Source organism: Mytilus edulis, chromosome 4 (genome assembly GCF_963676685.1).
Source record: "Mytilus edulis chromosome 4, xbMytEdul2.2, whole genome shotgun sequence".
Classification (NCBI taxonomy): Eukaryota; Metazoa; Mollusca; class Bivalvia; order Mytilida; family Mytilidae; genus Mytilus; species Mytilus edulis.
Window position 1 is genome coordinate 12,955,880 of NC_092347.1, and position 18,676 is coordinate 12,974,555.

An 18,676-nucleotide genomic window follows, 5' to 3' on the forward strand; every position below is an offset into this window, starting at 1 on the left:
GTTCAGATGGAATGATTATCAGAAGTCATCTTTACTAATTTCAAAGCCATACCATAGCATAACAACACGTAACCAGATACGCTCGAGTTGTTCTACAGCATGTCAATCTGGTGGTACTCAGAACTGAATGAGTACTCAACAAATAAATTCTCATTCAACTAATCCTACTTAAACTGATAATTGTGTGGCTGTTGAATGCATGCACCTGTCTTGGCAACATAGGCAAATAATTCCAGCTCCACCAGTCAACGATATCTAGATACAGTATGTTTCAACTGTATTAAAATATATGCTTGATGAAAAAACGACACTAGCTAATACTGATAATTGGTTTCAACTGTATTCAACAAAACAGTGCATATAACATATATGTGAAAACGCCTTGATTATATTGTGATGTTGGACTGGTTATAATGTTTCGGAAGTAGCGTCGTCCTGACCTATTTGCTCGTCCTTACTCCTGCTTATTATGTGTTGGTTTTTTTGTCGTTGTGTTGCTGTCTCCCATTGACTCGTTATATTTTACAAATGTCTTAAGTAATTAGGCGAAAATTTACCCTACAGTACACATAATCTACCAGATGTTTTGCAACCTCTAATCGCCAGCACAACCAGTTATGAGCACCAAGGCGTTCAAGGCGATACTTACTTATGTGGACAAGGTCATTAAACACTCCCATTATCCATGTTCAATTAATTACATTAACGATGTTCTGAATATTAAGGAAAAATTTAATTTGTGAAGTTAAAGATTACATTCATCAAATGAATTATCTTAATTTCGGGAATGAAAACATGCTTGTAGTTGCTTAAATTCCCTTCATTTTGATGCTCTTGGATATGTAGATGTCGCATTAGCAATCATACCACATCTTGTTTTATACTAGTTATAAACTTAATTACTATCAATATGGTCCTCGAAACAACATAAACAAATGAATTAATAATTCATAAATTATAATGGCATAATTAGATCATTAATAAATATACATCACATTTACACAGGCACATGTAATAATACAAGTTACATGTAAACAGTAAAATTAAATAATTTATTATACATTAATATTTAATCAAAGCACATATCTTCGAATACAGAAATAGAACTTGAGGTTTTCCTGGAACTATGTACTGAGTATTCCATCTTTGGTTGTCATAATAAAAGAAATGTTTCTTTCGTTGAATTTGTTTTCTGCTTTGGAATATGTAACAAGTTATTTAGAAACTCTTTAAAAAAGATATACAATGTACGAAACCATTTTTATTTGAAGTACTATTTAAAATTTCTATATTATTGATAATAAACAACTAAATTTCTTAATTACAATGAGTTGGCAAAAAGATAATTTAGTATATTTAGCAAGGTGATCAAATCAAGCATCGGATATTACTTAGTCACTATACTTTTTTTTTAATATGTAAAATAGTTATAAAAAATATAATCTGTTTTTTATGATATGATATGAAATTAATGTTTAAAGATATAATATAGACCCATTGATATCTAGTCATTATTCCAACCGTTTATAACAACTTAAGATTTTGACCTTGCGAGTGAATCAAATACAGAGAAAATTGACACTTTACCGCCTTAATACTGAGATTACCAAAACTTGCCTTGATAGTTTAGTAAGAGCAAATACATGTTCGTTAATCTGGTCTAAAGAGCTAAGTGGGCCCTTTTCGTCACTAGGCGTCCGTCGGTGTCTGTTAATTTGAACAAACATCGTCCCTAAAATTACAGTACCAAAAGTTTCACCATGTTGAGCTTTATCTATTTTGTATTTACGTCTTAAACTGTGAGGAGACTTTTTATGGGAGTAACTGCCCTTTAATAACAAACTTTATCATATTGTCAAATGTTGGTCAATTATCTCGAAAAATATTAAAGATATACAGCAACTTCAAATAGCAAAAATGTTCAGCAAGGCCAGAACTAATGCTTCATCATAACCAAAATCGTCAACGACTCCTTATTGGAATGTTTGCCCTTGATGAAGATTTTCCCATTTTCCCATTATTGACTATTTTCTTGAAAACTGTAATATGATATATAGATAGAAACTTAGATAACACAAATGATAAGCAAGACAAGACTACAAATAAACCAAAAGTCCGAAATCTTCAATCGACTCGTTATTTGTGTAATAATAATTTTATATTTTTTTTTAATTTTTTTTTTTTTTGCATTTTTTGCATTTAAGTCAACCAGTAGTTATTTAATTTAATCAATCAGGAGATATTTTTCTTTAAGTTTTACGATTTAAATCATATTTTCTAAAACAAAATTGTCAGAAGAGCGCTTGTATTTTATCCATTTAGCAAATTCATTCTTGTATTGCTTTTGTGTGTTCCCGTTGAGTGTATGAGCGTGTGTAATAATTGCCGCTGAAAGGCGTTAAAACGTCTGTATGGTTTTTGGTATATATCATCAGTGGCTCGTGTTCCTTGTATTAAATTTCGCATGGTTAGACTTTTAATTAACAAGTGCGACAAATAGCATGTATTACACTGTGCATAACTTTACAAACTATATACTAGTTTACTATGATTATTAATGAGCATTGCTTACATATGCCATATATCTCTGAAAAAAATGTTATATAGAGGTATTTTTTAAGAGACAATTGGTTCCTTACTTTAATTATTGCAGTTTTTACTAAATCTATGGAAATTTTAGTTTTAACCTTTAATATATAAACATTACTAGACAAATTATTCATTCCATTGACGGAAACATTACACTTTGAACTCTTACCCTCATAAATAAATTAGTTTTTCTTTTATAACTAAAATGACATATGATTATGATAGTGAAATTGCATTTTCTATGAATATTGTATTTTATGGCAAAAAGATTTATTAACGATTGCATTTGTACGCGAGTCGGTGTATTGTTTTGTAATACTATCACAAAGGCAATAAAATTAAAATTCAACTTGCATTCCGTTGACATTTCTTTTAATGTAAAAGTTAGTAATCAACATAATTGAACATGATCGATGGCTGCATTATCTTTATTATTTATAGCCGGGGAACATATATCATTCAAATATATATCCATGTTTTTCGGTACACTGTGTATAGATACGCCCTGTATATTCACAAATTATTGTTACTTTCTTGTAAATGAATTTGTGCAACCTTCACCTTCGTGTATATCTAAATGTTGCTCGTTCAGATCATAACATGACGGGTGCCGTATACGGTGCAGGAAATGCTTACCCATGTTGATTGGGAAATATCTGTATCTAGATCGTTCAAATCACACCGTCTCTTGAAAGTATCTCTTTTGCAATTACATAGATTACAAAGAAATTATGTCATAAGAATGCATTCATGAAAGTCCTCCAATAAAAGTATTAACACGTATAACATATATTCACAATACAATTGAGAACGGAAATGGGGAATTTATATTTCCAAGTTCAAAGAGACAACAACTCGACCAAAGAGCAAATAACAGCCAAAGCGGGCCACCAATGGGTTTCCAATACAGCGAGAAAATCCCGCACCGGAGTTGGCCCGCATCAGCTGCCCACTTTATAAAAAATAGTACTTGTTAAGTGAAAATGGACGTCAAACTAAACTCCAAAACAAACCCATGTGTATTTTTCTATTTTAGCATTCTATGTACGATTAAAAGATGGAAAAACGACGAGTTCAGGGAGGGTAGAAATTTCCAAAGATAAAGCTAATTGGGGAACAATCTGTGATGACTTCTGGGATAATGATGCTGCTACAGTTGTATGTCGACAGCTTGGATTTACATGGGGTGTAAGTATAGTGTATCCCAAATGTTCAATTATACTCTTTATCAACAGCTGCGGTCGTATATCGACAGCTTGGATTTACATGGGGTGTAAGTATATATGTATTCCAACTGAACAATACTCTGTATCACCCACCACAAATAGTTAAAAGAAGACGTTTAATGTTTAGAAACGGTTAAATGAAAATACACATTAACATAAACAAAATAATTAAGCATTCTTTTATTGTTTTTACACTATATCCGTTGATATGCAAGTCCGTGAAAACAAGCTTTATTTGTTCGTTGACATTAAGCTTTGAACTCGCTTTCAGTAACTGTGAGTACCCTTACATCGATACTTGGTGTCGTTTGTCTTCTTGTTATAAAGTAGATCTCTTAGTACAGATCTGTTGATCAATTACGCCCATTTAATTAATTTTTACACTTTATTCTTACAATGTGGGATTACACAACTTTCCCAATCTATGGGGAGGGTATATACATCATTCACAAACATGTTAAACCCTGTCATTATGTTCCTGTCATAAGAAAGGAGTCTTTAGGTCAGCGGTTGTTGTTAGTTGTCATAAGAAAGGAGTCTTTAGATCAGCGGTTGTTGTTAGTTGTCATAAGAAAGGAGTCTTTAGGGGTCAGCGGTTGTTGTTAGTTGCTGTATGTCGTAGTTGTTTTTCGTATATAAATTGTTGAAGAATAAATCTATGTTAAGTTTTTGTGGTTTAGTCCGTTGGGGTATAGTTTGTTGTATGAACTATTGCAAGGTGTACTTGTATGGATGTGAATTTTATCTATAGTGTGTTCATGGCAAGGTCTTTTTCTCTGATAGTGAAAAATATAAGATCCAACAGAACATTTATAGCACATGTATTAAAATTTTGTTTAATCTATGATTAATTTCAAGTTTAAAGTAGTTCTAACAAGTATTGTACGTTACGGAATCTTTTTCGGCGTGTACTAAGTATTGGTGTTTGTATTTTGGAAACTGAAAACCGATGCTTGAAATGTATGCTTGAACCTTTTAAATTGTATATTTGTTTTTGATTTTTTCAGATAGGGCATTCATTAGCCCACTTTGGTCAAGGCAAAGGTCAGATCTATTTAGATGAAGTTATTTGTAAAGGACATGAAACATCGCTGGACGAATGTTTGACCAATCCTTGGGGAGTACACAACTGCAATCACCAGGAAGATGCTGGCGTCTCCTGTTTCAACGTTACTTGTAAGTATTCATTACAGTTAACAAAATGTCAGTCGAATATTGTTGTAAAATCAACAGTCTGTTCTACAGTATTTTCCAGTCTTTCGGGATTGCATACTGTTTTATCAATCCTCTCCCAAAATTGACTGCTGGGATCTTTAATCCGGCCTTAACCAACATTTCTGAAACTTCATGTAGGGATATTTTAACTTCGATAATTTTCGAATTAACCCGAACCGCAAGTTATAAAACGAAGAGTTTATCTTATCATTGGCGTTAATTTGAATTGGTGTTCAATTAGACTTTTGCTAATCGACATCATGTTGGTTTGTGTTAAAGTCAAAATTCAGAATCTCTTGGTTGTCTTTTAAAGTCAAATCATACTTCCTTTATTGTCCAGTTTTTTTTTTTTTTTGGTATTTCAGCATAGGCCCTTGCATGCAAACAAGATCTAGAACGCTGTCTTTTTGGTGGGTTTTTTTTGCCACTTTCGCTTGATATGTCTTTTGCTAATACATATAGCTTAAGCTTCATTTGATTTATATTATTCATAAGAAATGTCTCTCATCATGGGCAGTATCGTCTCCCAGTACTCTCCTAATCCATAAATACAGTACTAAAACTTAAGTTTAAAACATTTCAAATTATAAAAAAGAGACTATAAAGTTAAATGATTACAAATATTGATTAACGTTTAAAATATATTTTCTTGCTTTTCGATATTTTTTGCTTGTCGATTGGAAATAGGACTTTTTCAAGTTAAACTTGATATTAAAGCTTATTTGATTTGCTACAATTCCGGAATAAAACGGATACCGTTTCCCTATTATATTTGGTTTGTTTACTTCCGGTATTTTTTTTTTATTGAGGGCGGAAAATTTAAAGCTATTTTTAAGATTCATTGAATTTGTACATAACCGTTTAATTGGCATGTTGTTCCTAGAAACGGAAAGTTGTAGGACATATTGTTCTTTAAAATTGACAAACATGAAGAAAAGAGAGAAGTCCCATATAAAAATTGAATTGTAAGTGTAAAAATTCACAAAACTGTATTCATTTTATTTTATGTTACCTATTTATAAAACTATGCACCAGAGACTGAATGTCATAAATGTTAGCAACATAAAGGTCACTGTACATCTTTCATCAATGAGCATACCCATGGAGTATAGCCATAATAGTAAGATTTAAAGGGCTACCATATGCACTTGCATGTTAGTTATTGTTACTTTTGTATATATATATGTGAATGGACCCTATTTTTTCTTAACTATATATAAAGATATTTTAAATTTTCACTTATATTAAATAATATGAGGCAGGCATTACCTGTAAAAGGGGACGAAGTCTGTATGAATTATTTTTTTGTAACTTAAATATTTGTTTAAAAAAAAAGAAACGGAAATACCGTAACGTTTCCGATTTTGGTTCTGTTGTTAGGGATTTAGTTGTGACGTTATTTTAATGATGACGTCATATGCAATGTAAACAAAGAAACGCTATCATCAAGTAACGTTTTTTCATATCAAGGAATTATTAAAAATGAAATTGGTATTGCGCGTTCCTTCCTATTTTATACTAGACTGATAAATATATATTTTACTCAAAGTTTCATACAAACGAGACCGGAAAAAGGAAGTACATTGTACATTTCTGCGCAGGTCCGGGATTTCAAAACACGACAAAAAAAATTTGAACGATTTTGAGTTCATTAGTACAATGAAAAATTCGGGAAATTTTTACCGTATTTTTTTTTATTGAATTTTCTACTGTTTTTGGGGACTCCGTCCCCATATAATGCAGAGTCAGACTATTCAGTTCTTGTGTGTATAATGACTTGCTCTTATAATCATGAGGCCTTTCCTCTGCCTTCATTCTCAAAACCAGCACTGAGTAGTTTATCATGTTTATTGCAGTTATTTAGTTAAAAATTAAAACTAAGTACAACTAAAATTAAAGGAAGTCTAGATGTCACAAGCTCCTGTCAATGCCTCTGGCTGTGTGATAAGGCTGGCCTTATCCATGCAATATTACAATAACCAGATAACAGTTGTGTGTCACAGTGTGTGTGTGATGCATGCCCCCTTATTTTTATCTTCCACTTTTCTCTCTTTGTAAAAAACGTTGCCTTAATTTTGTTAGTCTGTTACTGATGTCTGAAGTAGACAGTGACTAGACACCAAAACAAGTGCCGTATGACTACATATGTAATGTCTGATTTATGAAAATTAATAACAGATGTAATTAAAAAGTATTGCTATGTTTTTACACCAAATTACTCCTGAGCATGCTGAATAGACATGCCAAATTAGAGATTTTCTCCAATTTTCACAGTCCACGGAACATAAAAATTGATAGTGCAGATGGGGCATCTGTGTACTGGGGACACATTCTTGTTATACATGTATTTAAAACATGTACAATGTATTATTATTTTCTTTTTTTCTATTACTGATAGCACAGTTGCGCTATGCCAAAAATCAACCAAATGTTGGACTGGTGGAAGTTAGTGGACCAAAGGGTTGGTCAGAGGTGTGTCATCACAGATGGAACGATATTGATGCAGGCGTTGTTTGTCGAGAATTGGGTTATGTCTCTGGTAAAGCAATAACAAATGCAACCAGAGGATCTATTGGAATGTCTCTGGGATTTTCTGATGCCTTCTACAAATTTAATTGCTCAGGAAAAGAAAGTAGGTTGTTGAATTGCTCTTTCTCAGACTATTATTGGCAGAGCTGTGTTGATGGAAGTTTAGCTGGAGCTGTGTGCTACGAAACATCATTAAGTAATATTGACATGAGTAAGTTGTGTCCAAAAATAAACTAAATTGTGTTAAAGATATATGTAAATAATCCAAATAAGACTGATATATTTAGCTATCACTCAATTTTCAGATATAATTAATAAATTATGAACACTTTCAGAGGTGAATCCTTCTCCATTTCTCTGTTCTGATGACAGTATAAAAAAGAAGATGTGGTATGATTTCCAATGAGACAACTCTTCACAAGTGACAAAATGACACTGAAATTAAAAGCTATAGGTCACGTGACGGTACGGCCTCTAACAATGAGCAAAGCCCATACTTCTTAGTCAGCTATGAAATTCTGGGAAATCACAAATGTAAAACAAGAAAACAGCCTTATTGATTAATGTACAAAGAAATGGACAAAAAACAAATATGGAACAGAGCAACAAACGACAACCAATGATTTACAGGCTTCTGACTTTTCTGACTTGGGACAAGCACATACATACAGAATGTCGTGGGGTTAAAAATGTTAGGGGGATTCCATCCCTCACCTTTACCTAGTGCAGTGGTGTAACAGAATAACATAAGAAAAAACTGTAAAAATCAGCTGAAAAAGACTAAACTCATCAGATGGATACAAATTGAAATATATCTAATAATAACACAGAGTGGACGGGGCGGGGTACTTGTTCATCCAACCAAGACACTAAGTACAGATCTAGGAGTACTCACAGTTACTGACAGCTAGCTATAGTCCAAAGCCAAAACAACTAATAAAAAGATCATGCATCTACGACAAGTTTGATTTCCATGGGAGACTCAAATATCAGCTAAAATTATTTCATTTCTAGTTTTCTTTTGTCAGATTTAAAATAAAATTGCTAAAAGTATTCATCAGCTTTAGAGAAATTGTAGACTTATGAATACTGAAGTCATTAACTTATTTCTCAAGTGATACCAATCATGCTAATTAATTGAGAAAATCAGTTTAAAAACTTTGTATATAATCTTATACATTTCAGTAATTCCTTAATATTTAAGCATGCTAGTTTTGCCTTGTGATTTGTTTGAAAAAAGACATTATAGTAAAATTATACACATTATATTTCAGATTTTGATGTAAGAATTGTAGATGGTGGAGAAGCATGGGGCCGTGTTGAGGTCAAACACCTTGGAGTGTGGGGTCATGCCTGCTCTTATGAATGGTCCAATGTTGAAGCCTCAGTGGTTTGTAGGAGTAAAGGATTCATTGGTGGAGTAGTATTTGGTACCAAACATCAACCAGATAAAGTTGCGTGGGTTAGTGGTTTAAAGTGCACAGGGAAGGAAACCTCTCTTTACCACTGTAAAAGTTCTTCTTGGTTTCATCCAGTGTTCTGGTGTCCTGCTGTTTCTGTGCTGTGTTATAAAAAGGAAGGTTTGTAGCTAGTATTGCTAAGGTATCCAAACAAAACACTTTAGCTTATGATCATGTAGGAATATTCTTGATGATCAACATAAAATGATAGATTTTGACTTGAACTAAAAAAAAGACACCAGGAAATTGAATAATATACTACATATAACATGACCAAGGGCCCAATCAAGATTACAGCTGACAGCATCATTATCTGCAGTAAAAACCCTATTGAAAGAGAAACAGTTGTAAATAATACACTTCACAGAAAAGTTTGACTGACCAACAAATTATTTTACAAAATTGGAGAGATGAAACAGTTCCTGTCTCATTAACAATACCTGTCTTGTGACTAATGTAAAACTAGTTGACAAACATTGTACTACATTTGTACTTACTGGTACATCCTAGTTTGTGGTTTATTATGGTCTAAACTGCCAATGGCAACAAGTTAACATGTGCATACAAGCTAGAACATTGGTGTATGAATACATTGAGTGCATGATAGGTTTAATATATAATCAATAAACCAAAAGAAGCATTGACTATAAATATACATAAAAGTACAAAAGTATTATATTGAAACCAGGAAAATAATTTGATTTGACCTTTTTGAAATGAGTCTACTGACATCCATATATGTTACCTTATCAATACAAGTTTTATGTTCCTATTGCCTTGTTACCCTTGACCCTCCTTTTTGTCTGTCCCATTTAAGTTTTTACACTGCTGAGAACCACAACAGACAGACAGAGTTTGAATTTGGAGTGATTTACTGTTCTAGATCATGTAGAGTTATGCCCATTTTAACTTGGAAAATTGCAAAGCTTGAGTAGGGTATTCATGTCCTCAGAAGTATTGTTTTGTATTTTGTATTAATGTTTGATGAATAGAATGCAACCTATTGTTAACAACAAGTCTACTCTTTTCTGTGCTACTTTGTTTATTCTGAGATTTGAGCATTATTTCTGATTCCTTTGGACAATGAACCAAGACTAGTTATACATGTTCTATTAATGATTTTATCCTGGCTATCCGTCTTGAATGATGGGTAACAAAAAACTTAGTTTAAACATATTTTATTGTACAAAACAAATGGATTAGACACAAGTTTTTCAACTTAGTTCCATCTTCTCCAACAAAAGACTTGAAGAATGGTTAATCACTTACAAAAATGTGCAATGTATAATGAAAAAAATTCTTAAACAATGTTTGCCCAGGTGCTTTGGTGAACATATTTTTAAATTTGGTCCAAAGACCATTTGGAAATTTAATCATTTTTAATCATCTAAAAGAATTTTTATTTGGTATTGGCTCCAAGAACATATGATGTAAATTAATTGAAGATACATGGAACTACAGTTTAAATGATTTTATACATGTACATGTATGTTCCTGATGTACATGTATATGCATGATATGTGATAGGTTTTAATACTGTAATCATGGTAATAACTGCAAATACATATAATTTTTATTATACTTTCACACGATTAATAATTGCTGTATTGTTTTTAATGGAGACCCTCAGATGAACCTAGAACTAAGAAATCCTGAAAATGTTAACCATGACATGTATTATCTTATGGACGTTACACTTTTATTACATATAATTACATGTACATGTATATGTGCTGGTAACCTGTAATAATTAAGATATCATATTGATCATGTTGATTTATGTCATGTGATCATATTTCATAATCTATAATGGTTCTATACTCCCTCAGGCTTGGTGAACGAATACACAAATGACAGTCATTCACTTGTAAAAAAATTGCATAGTTAGTAGTTTTTTTTACAGTGAATTAATACACATGTTGAATTGAGAATTGGAAATGGGGACTATGTCAAAGAGACAACAACCCCACCAAACAACAGAAAACATCTAAAGGCCACCAATGGGTCTTCAACACAACAAGAAAATCTCCTAACGGATACTTTGAAGTTACTTAGTTAGAATAGATCTACAAATGTTTCATAGATTATTGCATACATGTACAAACCTTTTTAATACCCAATGGCATCAAGCTGTACATAAATTTACTTGTTGTAAAAAACAAGTTTTTACAACAACAAAAAATTGTTTAACCTAAAGTTTCTGATTAAAGATTCTCAATTCATAAATATATATTCTTGATGCTGACAAGGCAAACATTTATGAAAGATTGACAGTAGTTTAGCTCACATGCAGCAGATTAAACTTAATCAAACTGAAATGTTATTTAGATAAATTCATGCAAAATAGGATCCATACTGGATTGATAATTTATATATTCATAGTCCTGATAGTATTATCATGATTATTGGAATTTTTAAATTTTATGTACCAGTATATACATACTTATAATGAAAACTAAGTTTTTCAAAGAGCCAGCCATATATTATAGATTTCACATAAAAACTCTCTTTTAATGGCTATGTTTAAATAATTCATGTAATTCATTATGTTATTTCAGCTCCTAGAATGAGTATTGTTGGAGGTGGCCAGACAGGACGAGTAGAAATAACTTACGATGGACAGAAAGGATCAGTCTGTAATAAATACTGGTCCAAGACTAATTCTAGAGTTCTGTGTAAAGAGAAGGGCTTTGCTGACGGAGAAACAACTAACTTAGGGAATGGTGGAACAGGAAATATCTTTCTCAGTGGTGTTATGTGTACTGGAGTAGAGAAATCCATCCTGATGTGTAACAATTCAGGATGGGGTGTGGCTGATGATGATTGTTCTAATCATAAAAGAGATGTAGAAGTATTGTGTTATACAGATGGTATGTTTATAGATATTAGAAGATGTGGTATGAGTGGCAATGAGACAACTCTCCATCCAAGTAACAATATGTAAAAGTTAACCATTATAGGTCAAAGTACGGTCTTCAACACAGAGCCTTGGCTCACACTGAACAGCAAGCTATATAGGGCCCTAAAAATTACTAGTGTAAAACCATTCCAACAAGAAAAACCAACGATCTAATCTATATAATAAATGAGAAACATTTATCAATGACATCAGCAAACAACAACCACTGAACATCAGGTTGTTTATTATGGAATTGACCATTCTACTAGTAAAGTAAAAATGCTGTACCTCTTTTGACCCTTCAATTAAAATAAATGAATGCCATCTGCAGCTGGTTGCTGTACAATGTTCATTTTCTTTTTCTCTGATGACCTATTGTAAATTTAGAAATTATTGCGATTTTTTTATTATTGCTAATAATGGGACTGGCTGTGTATAGCCATAACAACAACTTGCAATCTTATATTTGCATGAAGCTTTTCCTGAAATCGCAATAATTAATCTAACATTTTTTGTTCAGTCTCCATAAATTTCAATAATAAATGCACACAATAGTTCTGAATTTACAGTTTTGATTTCTACTTTCCAGACTCTCATGTAAACCAATTTGTAACAAATTGTGTTTTACATTAAGGAAAAATTCTGATTCTGCAGATAAATTTGATTTATATTTTTAATATGGTCCATTGAAGCACAATATAGCATTAATATAATAGTCACTCTGCCATTACTATTTTCAGTCAGATTATTGCAGTCTATAAGACCTGACAATGGTGTAGTAAATATCTTTGTAACCTCTGAGCAAAGCTGGTTTGATATCTGTCTGAGTGGATTTGGATTATTTGAGTCACGGCTCGTTTGTAAGGAGCTAGGTTATAATAACGGAACAGTGCTGCCACAGGGAAGTTTTGGAAAATACAACAAATATCCTTTAACACAGATTAGCTGTAAAGGAACAGAAGATTCTATATTTAAATGTAATTTCCTAACAAAAAAAGTTTGCAGTAACAAATATTTCGGATATGCAGCTGTCAGTTGTTTCAATGGGAGTTCTGATACAGGTAAGCAATATAATGAATGTCGATGAGATCTTTATATCTTAGGATGTATCAACATTTTTTTTGTATTTTAGAAAAGACAACATTTAATTAATTATTCATCAAGATTACCTCCAAAGAATGACAGTGGTTTATAATACCAATATAAACATTAATGTAAATAAACAGCCAAGCACATGAAATCTTATAATGAACATTTTTCAACGTATGTTTGATTTCATACCGTGGATTTGAATAAATTTGACAGATCTGAACAGGCTATAAAAAATGGTATTTATTATTTAAAAAAAATAAAGTATATGTTAGTTTTACTTATTATATTTATATTTTTAGTGGTAAAAGTAAACATAGGATTGGAATTGAATGGTTTTGGTGCTGTTTCTGTCCGAGCCTTCAACACATGGGGACAAGTTTGTTCTTCCTTCTGGGACGACAAAGCAGCTAATGTCCTGTGTAAGACAAAGAAGTTCGCAGGAGGTGTGGCTACTGTCTATCACAAGCCTTCCTCAGTTCCTGTACTGGTGTCTGAGTACCATTGCTTTGGGAATGAAAGTGATTTCTCCCAGTGTAAAGGAGATACTGGTGTATGTTATAGTTCATCAGTGGCAGGGGCCATTTGTTATAACAGTTTTGGTAAGAATGATTAATTTTATGGTTGAGTTACTATACATTTGCCAGATCACTATTTTACTACAAAATATCAAAAAACAATAATAGATTCATGTGTGTTTTAGGAATCCTAGTATATATGTGATATATGGATTGATAATTCACTAACTTAGCTTTTATCACAGAACATGTAAAATACTAAAGAAATGTTTACGGGTAAATGGATTCAAAAGAAAATTAATTGGCAGATATTTTTAAGAAATACATTTGTTTTGAAAGAAATCTGTCTGCATGAAGAAGTATGAGATATAACAATATTTTTAGTGATCATCAAATCCTCAGATTTGTCAAAATGGTACTTGATACAGAAAAGAAAGAAATACAATGTACGGAAAAAACCTTGTTAACACATTGTACTTTAATCAGGATAGAGGAATTTTATGTTGGTTTGTTTTTCTAGATTTCCGAGAAATTACAAAATGAAAAAGTCATGTTAGCACGTTTACCATTTTTTACATGGTATAAGTATTATGTTAGTACATGTATTTATTATTTTTTCTTCAATTTCAGCACCTCATACATTGTTGAAAGATGGAGGTGACAACTACGGTAGAGTTATTATCCGTATAGATGAGGAAATAGGATCTGTTTGTGACAATAAATGGGGTCAACAAGAGGCTACAGTGGTTTGTAGGAGTATGGGATATAATTCTGGAGAACCTATGGCGTAAGTGTTCATTCTGTCAGACTTATTGTTTCTTCTATATTGTAATTATTGTGGTTTGTAGGAGTATGGGATATAATTCTGGAGAACCTATGGCATAAGTGTTCATTCAGTCAGACTTATTGTTTCTTCTATATTGTAATTATTGTGGTTTGTAGGAGTATGGGATATAATTCTGGAGAACCTATAGCGTAAGTGTTCATTCAGTCAGACTTATTGTTATGCCCCACCTACGATAGTAGAGGGGCATTATGTTTTCTGGTCTGTGGCTCCGTTCGTCCGTCCATCTGTGGTTCCATTCGTCCGTCCAGGTTAAAGTTTTTGGTCAAGGTAGTTTTTGATGAAGCTGAAGTCCAATCAACTTGAAACTTAGTACACTTGTTGCTTATGATATGATCTTTCTAGTTTTAATGCCAAATTAGATAATTACCAAATTTCACGGTCCATGGAACATGGAAAAGGATAGTGCGAGTGGGGCATCCGTGTACTTTGGACACATTCTTGTTTCTTCTATATTGTAATTATTGTCTATCTTGCAACATGTAAAAGAAGACTAAAACTCTAATTGAAAGTGTCAACAAGAGAATAAGATGAATTCCCATCTGGTATCTTTTTGTTGTCCCTGGCTCCATTTTCATGTTTCAGTGACTTCGAATTCTTAAACCTATAGATTCTGTCTTATCACATGCTTTCGTTTTACAATTACTTTAGTGATAAGCCTAATAGAATTACTATACACATATTTGGTACATATAAGAAGATTGTTAGAATTACTATACACATATTTGGTACATATAAGAAGATTGTTAGAATTACTATACACATATTTGGTACATATAAGAAGATTGTTAGAATTACTATACACATATTTGGTACATATAAGAAGATTGTAAAATGTTGTAGACACTTAGCACATATATATATCATCATTTAATATTTAAAGTTTAAGGATAATCTAACTCGATGTTATTTCCTTGACCTTTTTGTCATGAAGACAAGTAATAGATTGTATAGCAATGATAGTTCATCTTCTCGCTGTTGAACTCACCATGGCCAAAAGCTACAAGACACTGGAATTACTTTAAGAAATTCATATTTAGAACCAGGGATGTTAGGAAAAGTGAAATAATGTAGAAGAAAAATTAATAATAACTGGATTATATTGTCATTTTTTGTCATCTCTACTATGTAGATAGTTATTGTAATAACATAATGATGATAATGTCAACGTAACTTTTTAGGGTAACGCCTGGTAACGAGCCTGCTTTCCTGTCTAACATTTGGTGTACTGGTACTGAAACATCACTATTAGGATGTTCTAGTTATGGCTATAGAGTTCTCAATATACCAGATTGTAAAGATCATGTTGGGGTCTATTGCTGGAAAAATGGTAATATATATTTGATTTTCTTTTTTATTAAGGGAAAAGTGAATGCTGTTAGGATATAATAGTTACATTGTACTAGTTATGAAAATGCATAAAATCTACTCAATTATAAGGTAGATGATAACATGTACAGTTACCAAGATTTACATGTTTCTCAATTATAAGTACAAAATGTAGTTCTTTTTAAATATTTCAAAACTTGAAAAATCATACAAATTCAACAATTGAAAAAATTGTGCTGATAAAAATTGGATTGGAACGATGTGAAGAATCCTTATTCTTCATTAGCCATTTGGTATTACAATTTAGGATTTTTCTTTTGTCTTGCCTTTCAGAATCATTCTATTCAAGATAAACCACAGAAATATAAATGTCAGCTAAGAGGAATGTTTATTTTACACATGAAATCACTTATATAACCATTTTTCTGTAGAAAGTCTGTTTGGATTTACTTGCATCCTTTTTCACACACGGCACATCCAAAATTATGAATAGCATAGTTGCTTTTACAGTTTTAGTTTCAAAATATTTTGTTTATCTGCCTAATTTATTTAGTTTGCTAGTGAAAGTGTGTCTTTTGTAATAAAATGAATAGCTAGTGAAGATTGAAGAATTCAAATATGAAATTATTCAACAAGTCATTAGTGACCGTACATCATATTTATTCACAAAAATTCTATGATAACATTTAGTGTTTTGTAATATTTCTTATTAATAATATAAATAGGAAGATGTGGTATGAGTGCCAATCAGACAACTTATCAATGACATCAATTATATGTCAAAGTACAGCCGTCAATGTACTAATTTTTTTCTTCATTTTAGTAAAACTGTTAGAGGGAAAGAAAGGAGCAGGTTACATAACGGGAAGAGTAGAAGTTCTAAATCAAAACAAATGGTACAGTATCTGTGCCACCAACTTTACCCAGGCTAGTGCTGATGTGGTCTGTCGAGATATAGGCTTTGATAAAGCTAGGATTCTAGGACCAGGATCCTTTGGATTCCTTAAATCATTTGGTACTATTTACAATCTGGACTGTAAAGGCTCTGAGTTGACCTTAGATGAATGTAAGATGACTGTGACTACTAAATGTAATTCTGTTACTGTTAACTATGCTAGTCTCCTGTGTATAAAGAACAGTGGCTTTGAACCGGGTAAGTTTATTAGTTTTAGTCAAATAATAAATTAAAAATTGTGAATGGGATCCGGCATGTATCAAAGAGACAACAACCCAACCAATGAGCAGAAAAACAACCAAAGGCCAACAATAAGTCTTCAACACAGAGAGCTGGCCCCTAAACAAAAATGTGTTATAGTTTAGTGAAAATGGACGTCATACTAAACTTCTAAACATATAAATTAGCTAAAATTGAGAAAAAAAAAACCATACAATTGCAGTAAAAAAAACAGAAAAACATACAATTTATTCAATCAAACTTGAAGATGTAGTCGAAAAAACTTGTAGTTGTAGTCAAATAAATGAGTCCCCTTCATAAAAAATCTGTTGTCATGTCTTTTCACAGTACACAAATATATTCAAAATTAGTTTAAATTACCATACCAGAGAACAGAAAATGATATTTGGAATTGCAATAACTATGTCTTTCTGAATCATTTGATGCCTCCTTCAATGATATATTGTTTGATACAATCAATATATTTTCATAAATCACTTTCAATGCAATTGGTCAATCCACAATAAATGTGCAGAATTTACAATATTGGAAATGCATTTTGGTAAATGGAAAAAGTACTTAACTGTACTATGATATACTATTACACATTAACTGAAACATTATTTTATTTATTTTCATTTCAGAGAAGAAGTTTTATATATCAGATGGTTATCATGGATCTGTTTTGGTGGAGCAGTATGGTATGAATGGTACAATCTGTACTGAAGGCTGGGATGACAAGGATGCAAATGCTTTCTGTCATATGGTTGGTTATAAAGGAGGTGTGGTCTTTGGCCCTCAGGAGGTGTATTCTAGGTCAATGCCTGTTTGGTATACAAATTTTAATTGTACAGGAGCAGAGTCTTCACCAGCAGAATGTGATGCTAGTCCACATGTATCTCTAGATTGTGTACGGTCCATTAAGAATGCTGGTGTACTGTGTTACAATTCTACAGGTATGAACTGTGTAAGATTCTTCAGATGGGAATTTACAAAATGCAGTAATATATTTTGATTTAAAATTGAAATAAAAATAAAAATCATTCTTTTAAACCAATCAAAAGAATCAGATATAAAAAAGTTCTTAAATAAAAAAAAATCACAATTCATTTTAAAAACTACCAGTAATTTGTAAATGATGATTGGAAACACATACACTTAGAGCAATAACCATATATCTATTTCTTTTTTGGTAAAGCCCAACTTATATGGAAAATATATGTGCTATTGTTAATTATTTATTATATTGAAGTTTTTAATTTTATTAAACCTAAAAGTAAACACGATAAATATAAACTGATTGAAAAATGTTTTGCAGAAGAAGGCCCCCCTCCCAAAAAATGTTAATACTTTGACAGATAAGAAACTTCGCAAATAAGAGAATTTTTTAGAAAGTGCTAATGTTCAATTTACCGTAACTATTTCAGGTGTAGAAATTAAGCTTGTTGATGGAAAGAAACACTATGGTAGAGTAGAGATAAGTTATGATGGAGTTTCTGGTACAGTATGCGATTACGACTGGAGCAAGTACGATGCCAGGGTTCTGTGTCAACAGCTTGGGTACCCTGATGGTACTGCCTACAAAGGTTCTTACTATGGATCAGGGTCTGGAAATGTATACCTATCTGGAATGTTCTGTGACAGTACTGAGTCTAGTTTACTTGAATGTCCTAGTCGTGGATGGGGTAATGTCCAGTCCTATTGTACTCAGCATATGACTGATGCTGGAGTCACTTGTTCAAGAACAGGTATAGTGGAATTGCAAGATTGAATTGTTTAATTCCTGCACTGCTTAAATTAGTCC

General features: G+C 32.1%; 1 protein-coding gene across 1 annotated transcript in view; it reads left to right on the forward strand.

Annotated features, from left to right (window-relative positions):
- LOC139518989 (uncharacterized) overlaps window positions 1–18,676 on the forward strand; it is a 56,475-nt gene that overhangs the window by 14,356 nt on the left and 23,443 nt on the right. Inside the window, exons 2-13 of the mRNA XM_071310703.1 lie at window positions 3,626–3,777; window positions 4,823–4,991; window positions 7,429–7,770; window positions 8,834–9,139; window positions 11,578–11,889; window positions 12,659–12,979; window positions 13,310–13,609; window positions 14,156–14,312; window positions 15,551–15,699; window positions 16,522–16,851; window positions 17,517–17,828; window positions 18,300–18,620. Of these exons, the coding sequence (XP_071166804.1) occupies window positions 3,626–3,777; window positions 4,823–4,991; window positions 7,429–7,770; window positions 8,834–9,139; window positions 11,578–11,889; window positions 12,659–12,979; window positions 13,310–13,609; window positions 14,156–14,312; window positions 15,551–15,699; window positions 16,522–16,851; window positions 17,517–17,828; window positions 18,300–18,620 (3,171 nt within the window). The remainder of the gene's footprint in view (window positions 1–3,625; window positions 3,778–4,822; window positions 4,992–7,428; window positions 7,771–8,833; window positions 9,140–11,577; window positions 11,890–12,658; window positions 12,980–13,309; window positions 13,610–14,155; window positions 14,313–15,550; window positions 15,700–16,521; window positions 16,852–17,516; window positions 17,829–18,299; window positions 18,621–18,676) is intronic.